The sequence below is a fragment of the Lithobates pipiens genome, unplaced genomic scaffold (assembly GCF_037356315.1).
Source record: "Lithobates pipiens isolate NorthernLeopardFrog02 unplaced genomic scaffold, aLitPip1_a1.2 Scaffold_13, whole genome shotgun sequence".
Taxonomy (NCBI): Eukaryota; Metazoa; Chordata; class Amphibia; order Anura; family Ranidae; genus Lithobates; species Lithobates pipiens.
The window spans coordinates 169,147,648-169,163,023 of NW_027507718.1; the positions used below are offsets into that span (position 1 = coordinate 169,147,648).

Below are 15,376 nucleotides of genomic sequence, written 5' to 3' on the forward strand. Positions count from 1 at the left end.
ATAAATGTTTGCTTTAGGGCTTAATACCATTTTAAACCTCTGTAATATGCAAATTAATTTTCTTTTCAAATACCCCACTAACATTTCTGACTTTGAATTGATTTTCCATTGAATGCACTGTACATTTCTCACAGCCCAGACAAACATTTACAAATCAGGTGTGTTCACTCACCCCGGCCCCCTCCTCCCTCCTCTCCATCCTCCTCTCCCACCCTCTTCTTCTCTTGACGTCAAACGGAGCTCTCCATAGCCTTTTGGTGCTGAAACACAAAGATGGCAGACACAGTGCAGTACGATCGAGAAGCATTATGACCAGCTGGACCCGAGGAAGGGCACTGACCAGCTAACACTGCCAGAAGGAGTGCTGGGCATCATTGCCTACACTAATCCAGGACCCAGAGCAGGCACCATGTCCCTGCTGTGCGTGGGAGGTAAGTGAGGAGCACCATTCCGATCCCTTTTAGGGTGTGGGCTGCAAGATGATTCTTCATGTTCATCTCTCACATACCCATATACAGTACAAGGAACGATCCATCCCATGCAGCGCTCACTTCTATATAGGATCAAGCATTTAGGATGTGGGCATACATGCCAGCTGATAGAACGAGACACATAAGAGCTACACACGAGCACACCCTTCTATTCACATACTCGGCAAAATCAACACAGCCTATGTCATAGGAGCTCACCATCCCTGGGAGAGGAGCATGGGCTGATCATATGGGGGACATAAACAATCTATTCAGTGCAAAAGCCTTATGTTATGGAAAATGTTATGGAGGGGAAGAAGGGAATTAGGTGTCTGTTGTCTATTTTGATATATATATATATATATATATATATATATATATTTTTTTTTTTTTTATCTATCTATCTATCTATCTATCTATCTATCTATCTATCTATCTATCTATCTATGTATCCGACTATCTATCTATCTATCAATGTATCCGACTATCTTCTGTCTATCTATCTATCTATGTATCTGTCAATGTATCCGACTATCTATCTATGTATCCGACTATCTTCTATCTATCTGTCAATGTATCCGACTATCTATCTATCTATCTATCTATCTATCTATCTATCTATCTATCTATGTAGCCGACTATCATCTATCTATCTATCTATCTATCTATCTATCTATCTATCTATCTATCAATGTTTCCAACTATCGTCTATCTATCTATCTATCTATCTATCTATCTTTGCATCCGAATATCTTCTATCTATCTATCAATGTATCCGACTATCTATCTATCTATGTATCCGACTATCTTCTATCTATCAATCTATCTATCTATCTATCAATGTTTCCAACTATCGTCTATCTATCTATATATCTATCTATCTATCTATCTATCTTTGCATCCGACGATCTTCTATCTATCTATCTATCTATCTATCTATCTATCAATGTTTCCAACTATCGTCTATCTATCTATCTATCTATCTATCTATCTATCTATCTATGTATCCGACTATCTTCTATCTATCTATCTATCTATCTATCAATGTTTCCAACTATCGTCTATCTATCTATCTATCTATCTATCTATGTATCCGACTATCTTCTATCTATCTATCTATCTATCAATGTTTCCAACTATCGTCTATCTATCTATCTATCTATCTATCTTTGCATCCGACTATCTTCTATCTATCTATCAATGTATCCGACTATCTATCTATCTATCTATCTATCTATCTATCTATCTATCTATCTATCTATCTATCTATCTATCTGTCTGTCTATCTATGTATCCGACTATCTATCTATCTATCTATCTATCTATCTATCTATCTATCTATCTATCTATCTATCTATCTATCTATCTATCTATCTATCTATCTATCTATCCTTCTATCTATCTATCTATCTATCTATCTATCTATCTATCTATCTATCTATCTCACTATATCTGTCCCTGCTGTGTGTGAGTCACTCCATTCTGTCTTTTACATACATACAGTCGATCTTTCCTTCATATTGTCAGTCTGTCCCTACAGTCTATGTCTTCTGGCTTCCTCAGTGTGGTTGATTTCATGTACACAGCTAGTGCCTGCCTGTCCTGGCTTCCTGCACCCCACCCCCAAACCCCCTCCATACACATTCATTTTCCCTCTGTGCAGCTGATTCTGCTTTTTTTTTTTTCACTTACTGAGATATTTATGAATAGAAAACAGTAAGGTGATGTGAGCAGTGGGTAGAGGGTGGGTGGAGAAGGTTCTGTGCTGTGCACAGGCTTGATCTGCCATGCTAGCTGTCGGCTTGCCTTCATTTGCACTCTATACATAATTCTTTTATACTTACTGATGATTTAAAAATGACCTGTTCATTCTCTAGTAGAAGTGATGTATGTATTATTAGTAAGGCAGAGCTTAACGTTATGAATATTTGCTTGTATGTAGCATGCTGGGTGTTTAGTAAAGCCATCATTCTGCACATATTTGAAGTGAATCTAATATTCCTATCTATTTTATTTTTTTGTAAAAGAAAGGGCAGTGGTAATGAATATTCTTCTCCGCCGAGACCCATTTTAAATGTTTAGTGTATGGTGTGTATTTAAATATAATTTTTTGATCCTATTGTATTTATTCAAACGTAAAATTCAGCAATAATCACTTAGACATACAGTATGCAATATCGAAAAATGAAATTTGAAAAACAAGGTTGTAGAATTCATATCTTTTCGCATGTTTTATATCTAGACACCGCCGGTCATAAGTGATGCACGGATAATGAATATAAAATACCCACATTATAATAGCTTTATTCGTTTTTTGTTTTTTAATATACCATAAATGCATAGGAGGTTGTTTATGAATAAGACGTGTATTGCTGCAGTTGTTGTAACTGATATCCTCAAACATATCTAGATAAAGTCTTTTAAACCCAAATGCATAAAACTCACAAAAAAGGTTATTTGGGTTCAGTTCATGAAATAATGCAAGTAGAATCATCAAAAATAAAAATGAAGTGTAACATACACAAATTCACCACTTTCGTATAAAATAAATATTTGAATATTTGATAAAAATGAACATAACATGGACAGTATTAGTCAGTAAGACTTCCTGTGGGTACCTTCTATAGCAGGGATATGCAATTAGCGGACCTCCAGCTGTTGCAAAACTACAAGTCCCATCATGCCTCTGCCTCTGGGTGTCATGATTGTGGCTGTCAGAGTCTTGCTATGCCTCATGGGACTTGTAGTTCTGCAACAGCTGGAGGTTCGCTAATTGAATATCCCTGTTCTATAGTATAGTCTGAGATTTTAAAATTCCTGTTATATTTAAACTTTACAGTGTATATGACTGCAGTATTTATACAATATTTCTTTTTTCTCTAAAATTCCTTTGGTCTGACAATATAAGAGTTAATATCTTTAATCTTACAGGAAATCATAGGCTGCTGTTTATCTGCCAGCTACCTCCTTTCTCCTTTGTGATTTCCATTCATTCATTCATTCCTTCGGCTTTTTTCTTCCACTAGAGGCATTGATTTCCTGTAGAGATTTCGGTTTGGTTTAAATAATTGGAGGCACACTAGCTACCCACCTCAGCATAAGCATACAATGCACTTTCTCCACTACTTCTTCTCCCCCTCCCTCGCTCTCGCTTTCTCCCTGGGGTTCCAAATCGTCAGCTGAGCCGTGAAATAAAACAACTGCTCACACATTTTCTTTAAAGGGATAAAATACCAGAACAACCACACAGAAACTGTAGACTAAATCGGCACCTATTGTAGTCTAAAGAGGTAGCCACGGAATAAAATACTTTTTTAAACAATATAAAGTTTTTTTTTTCTTTTAACAGGCCAAGCTAATAACTAAAATATGGCTATTTTTATCTATTTAACTTACAATTGAAAGAACTAATGTTAAAGCGGAGTTCTATGCAAAAATGGAACTTCCGCTTTAAATGTTGGTGACCCCCTGACATGCCACATTAGGCACGCCATTTTTTTGGGGGGAGGAGCGGGTACCCTGTTTTTACAGGCGCTCAGCTCCCACTTTCTCCCTGGTGCCACGGTGCCGGAAGGAAGATCACCCCTCCCTCTTTGCAATCTTCTGGGACACGTCTCAGGTCCCAGAAGACTGCCCGGCCAGTCACAGCGTGCAGCATGGCTCGTGCCCAGCTGTGAAGCCACAGCTGGGCGCCCACAGTTAGAATGCCGGCGCCGTAAGAGGAGGGGGAGAGGAGCGGGGCTTTGTATGCCCGCATCCATGGACTGTGGGACAGGTGAGTGTCTGATTAGTAAGTCAGCAGCTACAATTTTTGTAGCTGCTGACTTTTAAATGGGTGGAACTTTTTTTTTGTATCGTCCTTTATTTAAGAAAGGTCTACATCATATTCATCCAACTCTGAAATATGGTACAAGCCTCATTCTCTATATTTTTTTCTTTGAGAAAGATCCTCTGTGCATAAAAGAAAACCAACTAACACAAAAATAGTAACAATCTTAAGTTCCACAGGGAATATTTACAGTACCCTCTATATGGAATCTATAGCTTTCCACCAAGTAGGTAAAATCACAATCTATATACTCAATGCCTACCAAGTTTTTATTTTTGTTTTGTAAAGAATCAGAAAGGTATATAACAAAGGGGATACCCCAGAGTGGCAAGGGAAGTAAATTATAGGATAGAGGGGAAAGGTAGGTTGTTAAAGAGAACGCAGTCTGCAGTTCGGGGGTATTCAGCACATTGATGGGGTAGTGGGGTAGGAGGAAAATAGGGTGGGAAAAAAAAAAAGGTAAAAGGAAGGACATAAGGATTCTGGTCTATTACTTTCTACCTGCAGATGGTGGAATGGCTCCAATGCTGTCCCACCATACCACTGGGCCCCTGACTCATCTCTAACACAAAAAGCCGTATGAGCTGTCGTCTACTCACAAGGGCAGCAGTTCCTCATATACAATGATTGTATTCAGAAGAGTATTTAATCTTTTCGCTGCCAGAACAGTTTTTGCATTTTTTGCACACTTTTAAAAAAACATTTTCAGCCTGAATTTTACACAAAACCCCCAAACAATATATATTTTCTGAAAGCAGACAACCTAGAGAATGAAATAGTGGTAGTTCCAATTTTTTATGTCATATGTTATTACCGCAAAGATCTAGGGAACACAAAATTTCAGTAAAACACACATAAAAGTGAATTTTAGGGCAAACAAATGCAAATAGATACCCAACATGCCAAACTTAAATGTGTGTGCACCCGTGAAATGGCAACAAAGTTCAGTACCCTATATTTTCTATAGGCGACACTTCAAAAGCCCCCTTTAGGTATCAGTTTAATGTTACGAAGGAGGTTTTGTGTTTGAATTATTGCTCTCCCTCTGGCATGTGTGATGATACAGTGCCTTGAAAAAGTATTCGTACCCCTTGAAATTTTCTACATTTTGTCATGTTACAACCAAAAACGGAAATGTAATTTATTGGGATTTTATGCAATAGACCAAAACTTTGTAGAACCACCTTTCACTGCAATTACAGCTGCAAGTCTTTTCTCTACCAGCTTTTCACATCTAGAGAGTAACATGTTTGCCCATTCTTCTTTGCAAAATAGTTCAAGCTCTGTCAGATTGAATGAAGAGCATTTGTGAACAGCAATTTTCAAGTCTTGCTACAGATTCTCAATTGGATTTAGGTCTTCACTTTGACTGGGTCATTCTAACTCATAAAATATGCTTTGATCTAAATCATTCCATTGTAGCTCTGTTTAGGGTCGTGGTCCTGCTGGAAGGTGAACCTCTGCCCCAGTCTGAAGTCTTTTGCACTCTAACAGGTTTTCTTCTAAGCCCTTGTACACACGGTCAGACATTCCGACCACAAAATCCATCTGATTTTTTCAGACGATTTTTGTCCGAAACTGGTGTTTCATACTCACAGTAGGACAAAGTTTTGGAAAATCTGATCATTTGGAACGTGATGACGTTCATTCCTTACGACGGGACTACGTTCAGGCTAGTAGCCAATAGCTTTGGTCTTGTAATTTGATCTGAGCATGCGTGGCACTTTGTTCGATCTGAATTCTCTACAAACGATCGGACAAAGTCCGACTGGATCATGTTATCGGAAAATTTTATATCCAGCTCTCAAACTTTGTTGGTCGACATTCCAACGGAAAAAGTCAGATGGAGCCCACACATGGTCGGATTATCCGACAACACGGTCCGATCGGACATCTTCCGTCGGAATTTCCGACTGTGTGTACAAGGGCTAAGATTGCTCTGTGTTTGGCTCCATTCATCTTCCCATCAACTCTGACCAGCTTCCCAGTCCCTGCTGAAGAAAAGCATCCCCACAACATGATGCTGACCATGTTTCATGGTGGGAATGGTGTGTTCAGGGTGATTTGCAGTGTTAGATTTCCATCACACATAGCATTTTTCTTTTATAATAAAAAGTTCAATTTTGGTCTCATCTGACCAGAGCACCTTCTTCCACGTGTTTGTTGTGTCCCCCACATGGCTTCTCGCAAACTGCAAATGGGACTTCTAATAGCCTTCTTTCAACAATGGCTTTCTTTTTGCCACTCTTTCACAAAGGCCAAATTTGTGGAGTGCACGACTAATAGATTCTCCCACCTGAGCTGTGGCTCTCTGCAACTCCTCCAGAGTTACCATGGGCCTCTTCGCTGCTTCTCTGATTAATGCTTTCCTTGCTCGGCCTGTCAGTTTAGGTGGATGGCCATGTCTTGTTAGGTTTCCAGTTGTGCCATACTCTTTCCATTTTCGGATGATGGATTGAACAGTGCTCCATGAGATGTTCAAAGTTTGGGATATTTTTGTATAACCCAACCCTGCTTTAAACTTCTCCACAACGTTATCCCTGACCTGTCTGGTGTGTTCCTTGACTTTCATGATGCTGCTTGTTCACTACGGTTCTCTAACAAACCTCTGAGGGGCTTCATAAGAACAGCTGTATTTATACTGAGATTGAATTACACACTGATGAACTCTATTTACTAATTAGGTCACTTCTGAAGGCAATTGGTTCCACTAGATTTTAGTTAGGGATAGCAGAGTAAAGGGGGCTAAATACAAATGCACACCATACTTTTCACATACTTATTTGTAAAAAGATTTGAAAACCATTTATCATTTTCCCTTCACATCACAATTATATGTTGGTCTAACACAATTACATAAAGTCACAATAAAATATGTTTCAATTTTTGGTTGTAGCATGACAAAATGTGGAAAATGTCAAGGGGTATGAATACTTTTTCAAGGCATTGTATGTAACATGTGTATCGCAATCAACGTTTTCATGTGTAGGCGCCCCCGAAGCATGCATTTACGTTCGTATGTGCATATATGTCTGGGTAGGGGGGCCCCCAAAAAAAAATTCGGGAGGATTTTATGTGCTTTGGTGTAACTTTATTTTTATTTTATTTTTAAGTATTTTTTACTTAAATTAACTTACTTAGACCTTGCAGGAAAGTCCTTTAAGTAGAACCATTTCTCTTTAACTTCAGAGGTCCTGTCTCTAAAGGACACTGTGAGGTTCTTCATTTCCTGTATATCATTATGTGTGAATTAATTTAAAGTAGTAGTGGAACTACACTGCATCTGAGCACCACAAATCAAAAAAAGCTATTAAGTAAAATTTTAATTGAAAACAAACTCACCCATCCATCCATGTCTCCATGATTTATTTTGCTGAGAAAACAGCACTTTGCCCATGGCCATCTTGAGTAAGGGCAGATGACTACTGCAGCATTTACTTCCTGGAATCCATCTGCCCTTAGTTCAGGATTTCAGGCAGGAGGGTGTGCTTAGCTGAGAAGCTCCTCCTACTGAAAACACCTGGGCTGTATGACATAATTTGCTTAGGTCTGGAAAATAGATAGTAACTGAAGAAATGTAAAAAAACTGTTTAAAACACATAAATATGATATACTTTCCTATCTATTTACTAACGCAAACAACATAAGGATTAACCACATGTCGCCTGCCAGCCGTCATGTGATGGCCAGGCGGCGCTGCTCTCCTTCTAGGCAGGCGTCATATGACGTCTGTTCATTTAAACAGGGAATGCGCACAATCGTGTACGCACATCCCTGTTCCTTTGATGACGGGGTATCACGGAGACACCGCTCGCCACCGAGGAGGGGGAACAGCCGTTGGGCATGGCTGTTTACCACATGATCAGCCATGAAGTACCGCTTACAGTGTACACCAATCACACTGATTGCCCCCCCAATAAAGAGGACCTGTCACCAGCCATCAAAGTACCTGTCAATGTCCATCAAAATACCTGTCACCGCCCATCAAAGTACCTGTCACAGTTCATCGCAGTACCTGTCACAGTCCATATGAGTACCTGTCACAGTTCATCTGAGTACCCAATTACCTGTCACAGTCCATCTGAGTATCCGAGTACCTGTCACAGTCCATCAGAGTACCCGAGTACCTGTCACAGTCCATCTGAGTACCCGAGTACCTGTCACAGTTCATCTGAGTTCCCAAGTACCTTTCATGGTCCATCTGAGTACCCAAGTACCTGTCACAGTTCATCTGAGTACCCGACTACCTGTCACAGTCCATATGAGTACCTGAGTACCTGTCACAGTCCATATGAGTACCAGAATACCTGAGTACCTGTCACAGTCCATATGGGTACCCGCGTAAAATGAAATGAGATGTGTAATTTATGCTCCTAGAATGCCTGAAGGTACTACTTCAATGTTGGGCCTCTGTACGTGGCCAGGCTGTGCAAAAGTCTCACACATGTGGTATCACAATACTCGGGAAGAGTAGCATAATGTATTTTGGGGTGTAATTTTTGTTATATACATGCTATGTGTTAGAAATATCTTATAAATTGACAACTTTGTGTAAAAAAAATGCGTTTTCATTTTTTTCCCACATTTTCCAAAAATGTTTTTTGGGCAATTCCATTGTCTTGGTGCTCCAGGGCCTTCAAAAGTGTAATAGGTGGTTGATAAATGAGATGTGTCATTTATGCTCGTAGGTGCTACTTCAATATTGTTCCTGTGTATGTGGTCAGGCTGTGTAAAAGTCTCACACGGGTGGTATCGCCATACTTGGGAAGAGTAGCAGAATGTGTTTTGGGTTGTAATTTGCTGTATGCATATGCTGTGTCTGACAAATAACCTGATAATATGACAATTTTGTAAAAAAAAAAAAAATCATTTTGCAAACAATTGTGGGAAAAAATTACAACTTAAAAAAATTCACCATGCTACTTACTTAAAGTGGTTGTAAACTCTCCCCCACAACTTTGTCCCATGCAAATCATCATAAAAAACCCAAATGAACACTGCTTGTAGATGTCTGCTTACTTGCATGGTATTGTTGTAATCCTTTTTGTTTTGTTCTTTAGAATGACGTCACTGAGCATATCTCCCATGATTTACAGCACACTCTGTGTGCTTGTCTATCTATTATCAGGACTTCCTACGGCACAACACTGAAATCCCACCAGACTGCATAAAAAATGCAACCTGCAAGGCAAAGGCATAATGAGTTAGTATGCATAGCAATAACTTACCTGAGAACGAAGCCCCCGAAGTGGTCCTCCTCCTTTATCTTCACTGCTGTCATGTATCCCAAAGTGACTTCCGGGTCTCGCTGCTCCGGCGCTGTTATTCACCTGAGCTGCGATGACATCACTCCCGCGCATGCGCACGGGAGCCGACACGACATGTCGCCGTGATCTGCGGCGTGCTCAGTGCCCCTGTAGACAGTGGGGCCTGTCTTTTTGTAAATATCTCCTAAACCGTGTAGGAGATATTTCTTGGACCTACAGGTAAGCCTTAATCTAGGCTTACCTGTAGGTCAAAGTGGTTTGTAAGGGTTTATACCCACTTTAAACATTAAGTAATATGCGATTTGGGCTGGATTACAGTGGCTATAGTTTGATAATTACTGATTATAATGGACTAAATGAAAAGAAGCATCAGAGTGGGATAGTTTACTTCCTCTTTAATACCTTGTAATGTCTACTTTCTAAAAAGGGGTAATTTGGGGGGTATTTGTATTAAGGTTGTGTTTTTTAAGACCAAGTACAAGTACAAGTACCGATACTTTTTTTCAAGTACTCGACGATACCGATTACCGATACTTTTTTTTAAATGTCATGTGACAGTTTTCAAAGCACAATACAGATTAGGTGGCACTGGCATGCAGCACTGATGAGCACTGATAAGATTGGGGGGCACTGATAAGATTAATTGCCACTGATTAGTACTGACAGAGGGCGGGCACTGACAGGTGGCGGGCATTGACAGATGACACTGGTGGCGGGCACTGACAGATGACACTAATGGTGGGCACTAAAAGGTGGCAAGCACTGACAGATGGCACTTATGGGCACTGACAGGTGGCCGGTACTGACAGATGGCGGGCACTGATGGCGGGCACTGACAGGTGGCAGGCACTGACATACGGCACTGATGGTGGGCACTGACAGGTGTCTGGCACTGATAGGTGGCACAGGCAGGTGTCTGGCACTGACAGGTGGCACAGGCAGGTGTCTGGCACTGACAGGTGGCACAGGCAGGTGTCTGGGACTGACAGGTGGCACAGGCAGGTGGCTGGCACTGGTGAGCGGACTTATGGACATTGGGCACTGTTAGGTTGATACACCTTGCACTCGGCCGCATAAAAGCAGCAGCAGCAGCCGCAGCCATCTTGTTACACCCAGTCTGAATTATATGGGCTGGGTGTAAAAAGATGTCCGCTGCTGGCTTACTGCGGCCGAGTGCAGGGTGTACCAAGATGGGCATCGGGATGTCCAACCGTCGACACGGAGCGTCACTTCCACTGTTCCGCCCACTGACTGCTGGTTGCGCCGGGTATCGGATCTGGCATCGGGGAGCATTCGTGCGAGTACAAGTACTCACACAAATGCTCGCACAAATGCTCGGTATCGAGACAACCCTAATTTGTACTTTCCTGACTTGTTAGTGTCTCAAGAAATGAGATTCATCTGATGTACTGAAGGCCTGATCAGAAGTGATCAATTTTCAGAGGTTGGCACCATAGTCTGTAGAGTCTATAACTTTCACAAAGACCAAATAATATACACTAATGTGGGTTATTTTTACCAAAGATATGTAGCGGTATAAATTTTGGCCAAAATTTAGGAAGAAAAATGACTAAATAACAAAAGTTTATGACAGAAAAAAGGCATTATTTATAGGGCAAAAAATAAAAAACTCACTAGTTATTAAATACCACCAAAAGAAAGCTATATTTGTGTGAAAAAAAATGACACAAATTTCATATGGGTACAGTGTTGCATGACTGAGTAATTGTCATTCAAAGTGTGAGAGCGCTGAATGCTGAAAATTGGTCTGGGCAAAAAGGGGGTGTAAGTGCCCTGTATTGAGGTGGTTAAAAATAGTTAATGTTGCTTGAGATAGTGAAGTTCTGCTTTAAAACCTGAATGTTTTTTAGCTTAACACATTAAGCACAATAAAAAAAACATTCCCTGGCTAACTATTTGGTAATATTCTTATCCCAGCATTTGCAGTTTACAACTTTCAATGCAGCTGGCTCCTGATCTCTCAGTGCTGCCTCCCTAAACTTAAGGTTTTCACAGAAAAGGGTTAACACTGGGCAAAGGGAAGAAGAGCAGGGAAGTGCCTTACCTTCCTAAGCTATGGGGCTGTATGTTTCTATTGCTGCACAAACTCAATACAGTAAAATCAGTCTGTATATAAAGTAAAGAATGCTTGTTATACTGACTATGAAACCTAAGGGGTAATCCTCTGCATTGTGTAAAAAGGCTGTTCCTCTTCTTCCAGAACATGTCTGGATAAGACAGATGTGTCAGGCTGCACATGCTCAGTTTGGTGTGTATTGCTAGAGAGGTTTTTTTTTTTTTTTTGGGAGAGTGAATGTGATCAGCACAGGGCCGATCTGCGCTGTCCAGACATGTCCAGACAGAGGGTCTGAAGCCCTGCAGCCTCATAGGACAGCTCAGTGCAGTATGAAAACTCCCTCCACAAGCTACACAGGAACTGATCTGATCTTGTGATCAGAAATCACAAGATTGCTATATACTGCTGATGAGAAAAGGTATTTAGCAGTTTATATTTACTAAAATAATTGCATTTCTATGTTCCTCTTCCCGACAACCCTGGCCGTTGGTTGTCGAAGTCTGTGGGCGGGGGCTTATCGTAATCCGGGAGCCCCCTTTAATAAGGGACCCCCGGATAGCGGCCCCCCACCCTATGTGAATGAGTATGGGGTACAATGTACCCCTACCCATTCACCTGTGAAAAAAAGTAAAAAAAAACAACACACAAGGGTTAAAATAGTTTATTGCACAGCTCCGGGGGGTCTTCTGTCCGTCTTCGGGGGTCTTCTCGCCGGACTCCTCCACTATCTTCTGCTAGTTCTTTTACTAGCGGAGGAGCCCGGCTTTCTTCTTCGCCGCCGCCCTCTTCTTCCGACTTCAGGGGGTTTGTTATGGCAAGTTATTGTCATAAAAAGTGTTTGGGGACCAGGGTCTTGCCCCAGGGGACATGTATCAATGCAAAAAACTTTTTAAAAATGGACGTTTTTCGGGAGCAGTGATTTTAATAATGCTTAATGTGAAACAATAAAAGTGAAATATTCCTTTAAATTTCATACCTGGGGGTATCTATATTTTAGAACAGTCCCTGCACAAAATGACATTTCTAAAGAAAAAAAGTAATTTAAAACTACTCGTGGCTAGAATGAATTGTCGGTCCCGGCAATACAGATACAAGTCATTGAAAAAAATGACATGAGATCCCCCCAGTCCATTACCATTGTATCTCTTGCCACCCCCCTTTTCCTGCGGCCTGGTTGCGTGCTTGGATAAGGGTCTGGTATGGATTTTTGGAGGGACCCCCCACGCAATTTTTTTTTTTTTTTAATTTTGGTTCACTCATCCCTACTGCTGTGTCCTCGCCCCCTTTCTCCTCCTTCAGCCATGGGATTAGCCAGAGGGAAGGCATCTCCAGCTGCCTCAGGAGATATTGGAGATCCCTGAGGGACAGTGTCACCTGATTTAATGACTGGAGAGGTTTGCTTGTCCTGCTGGCACCGCTCCGCTGCAGCTCTCCAAGTGCAAGGTGTAGTGGCGGCCCTCTGGCGGGTGTCACCCGAGGCAGGCTGCCCCCCCCCCCCATTGTGATGTCACTGTAGAAAACAACTGTTTTTCATAGTTAGTAAGGTTGAATAAAGACACCAGTCCAACCTGAGTGAGTGTCTTCCCCTATCCCTGTACATTTCACACTCACATTGGTCTCTACCCTCAAAGAGCCCACAATCTAAAGTCCCCATTCAAATTCTAGGGCCAATTTTGGACAGAAGCCAATTAACCTACCTGCATGTCTTTGGAGTGTGAGAGGAAACCGGAGTACCCGGAGGAAACCCACGCAGGCACAGGGAGAACATGCAAACTCCAGGCAGGTAGTGTTGTGGTTGGGATTTGAACCAGCGACCCTTTTTACTGCTAGATGAGAGTGCTACCCACTACACCACTGTGCCCTGGTGTGGAACTTTTGCTGATTTATGCATATCAACATAGCTCAAATGATGTGGTGTGAACAAGCCCATAATGTTGAGAAAATATAGGTAATTTAAAGAGTAACTCCACTTTTGTTATGAAAAAAACATTCCCCTCTGGGTGATCTACTGTATGTATATTGCAGGAATGAACAAACTTTGTTTCAGATTCCCACCTTTTGTTATTCTGAAAAAGAACTGTTTGTGTATGTGCTGAGTGAATCTGTATAGGAGTGGTTTGATAATTATCAATCTACTGCTACATCTGTATTGTTCTAATGAGGACTGTTGCAGGGTCTGCATCCCTTTAGAATTGATTTCCCTTTGAGAGTATCTAACCAAAATAACATTTTTGTTGCAGGGGATGCTCAAAATCTGATTTGTATCTTAAGCCAGCCATAGATTAATCGAATCTCGGCTGGTTCAGCAGGGAACGGCTGAGATTTGGTCCATCTATGGGCAGGCTGATTTGGGTACAATCAGCATGTCGGAGTATTAGCATGCAATTATTACCAATGCCAATAGCCGCTAGCAGTGATCACCCTGTTCTACCGGCAGGGAAGGCTCCCTGTGAACCCCTCACCGACAGGGAGAAAACAAGAGCTCCACGGGAGGGATTCCCCCATCAACACTGACTGTGCAGGAAATAAAGTTCAATCTATGGCCTGCTTAATTGCAGACTTTACTGGAAAAATCAGTAAGGCCCCTTTCATGCGGTTTTCAGGTGCTACAGCACTAAAAATAGCGCCTGAAAAAAAGGGTCCCTTTCACTCCAGTGTGATGTGCGGTGCGATGACAGGACGGTGAAAAAAATCCTGCTAGCCGCATCTTTGGAGCGGTGAAGGAGCGGTGTACTCACCGCTTTCTGCGCTTTGCGGGCGGTTTTAACCCTTTTTCGGCCGCTAGCGGGGGTTAAAAGGGCCTAAGCCAATCACACAGGCAGGAAATTACATTTCTGGGGGGTGTTCTGTACACCATTTGTGTACAGAATGCCTCCAGGTAGCCATGTTGCATTGCATTTTTTACATTCAATCACTTTACTTTTACTATATAATTTTTTTAATAATTGCTAATTTTTTTCCCCACAAAAGTGGAGTTACTCATGAAATTGCTAGTGAATAACATGTAATAAGTGCACGCAAAACCAATATTTATTAACAGCAGTCAAGTATTAATTCACATCATTGAGGGCATACTACATAAGCTTGTGTTCTGCTACAATTTTGTCATTACTTATTACGATTAAACTTTAAATTACGATCATTGATTATATTTCAGCTTTTTCAGCTTCAGTTTTATTCAATTAAGACATGTTATTATTAGAGTGAAGCATCTAGAATTGCTAATTGTGCCTAAGCCATACCCTGGAAATTGACTTTTTGTCTTAACACCTCCTAAAAATAGTAGTACACGTCCTGGTACTTACAGCTTCATCACTATTTATCTGCAGTCTAAGGTCTGATGCACTCTTGCCCCTGACTGCTATTCTCATGAGACCTGAAATGAGATTTGTTGATGTCACTACTGTGCTGCTCACTGTTCTCCTTGCTGGAGGCTCTGAGATGAGGAAGTAAAACCCTGCCTCTACACATCAGTAGAATTGGTTGCTTGCAGGGGAGAGGAGGGAGCACCAACAACAGCTGGCCACTGAAGCCTATGGGGGACATTGCTGGTCCCAGAATTTACAGCCATTGTTGAGTGCTCCCTTACACAGGGGAGCAGAAGTTTCAGAATCATGTGACAGAAATGGATTAGAAAAGGTTAGTATACAGATCTTTTTTATACAGGGTATGCAGAATAGGTAGGAGGAGTCCAGACAGGGAACTTTTTAAGAATAGTTAGTGTTAGGCTATA

General features: G+C 41.2%; 1 protein-coding gene across 15 annotated transcripts in view; it reads left to right on the plus strand.

Moving 5' to 3' along the window:
- The first annotated feature begins 212 nt into the window (after positions 1 to 212).
- Positions 213 to 15,376, plus strand: part of UNC13A (unc-13 homolog A) — a 308,976-nt gene continuing 293,812 nt past the window's right edge. For 7 of the 15 annotated variants that reach the window (XM_077475833.1, XM_077475836.1, XM_077475835.1 and 4 more), the window contains exon 1: positions 213 to 431. In XM_077475833.1, coding sequence (XP_077331959.1) covers positions 410 to 431 — 22 coding nt within the window. In that variant the 5' untranslated portion in view covers positions 213 to 409. The remainder of the gene's footprint in view (positions 432 to 15,376) is intronic. The other 8 variants (XM_077475838.1, XM_077475837.1, XM_077475839.1 and 5 more) reach the window with 2 other exon arrangements.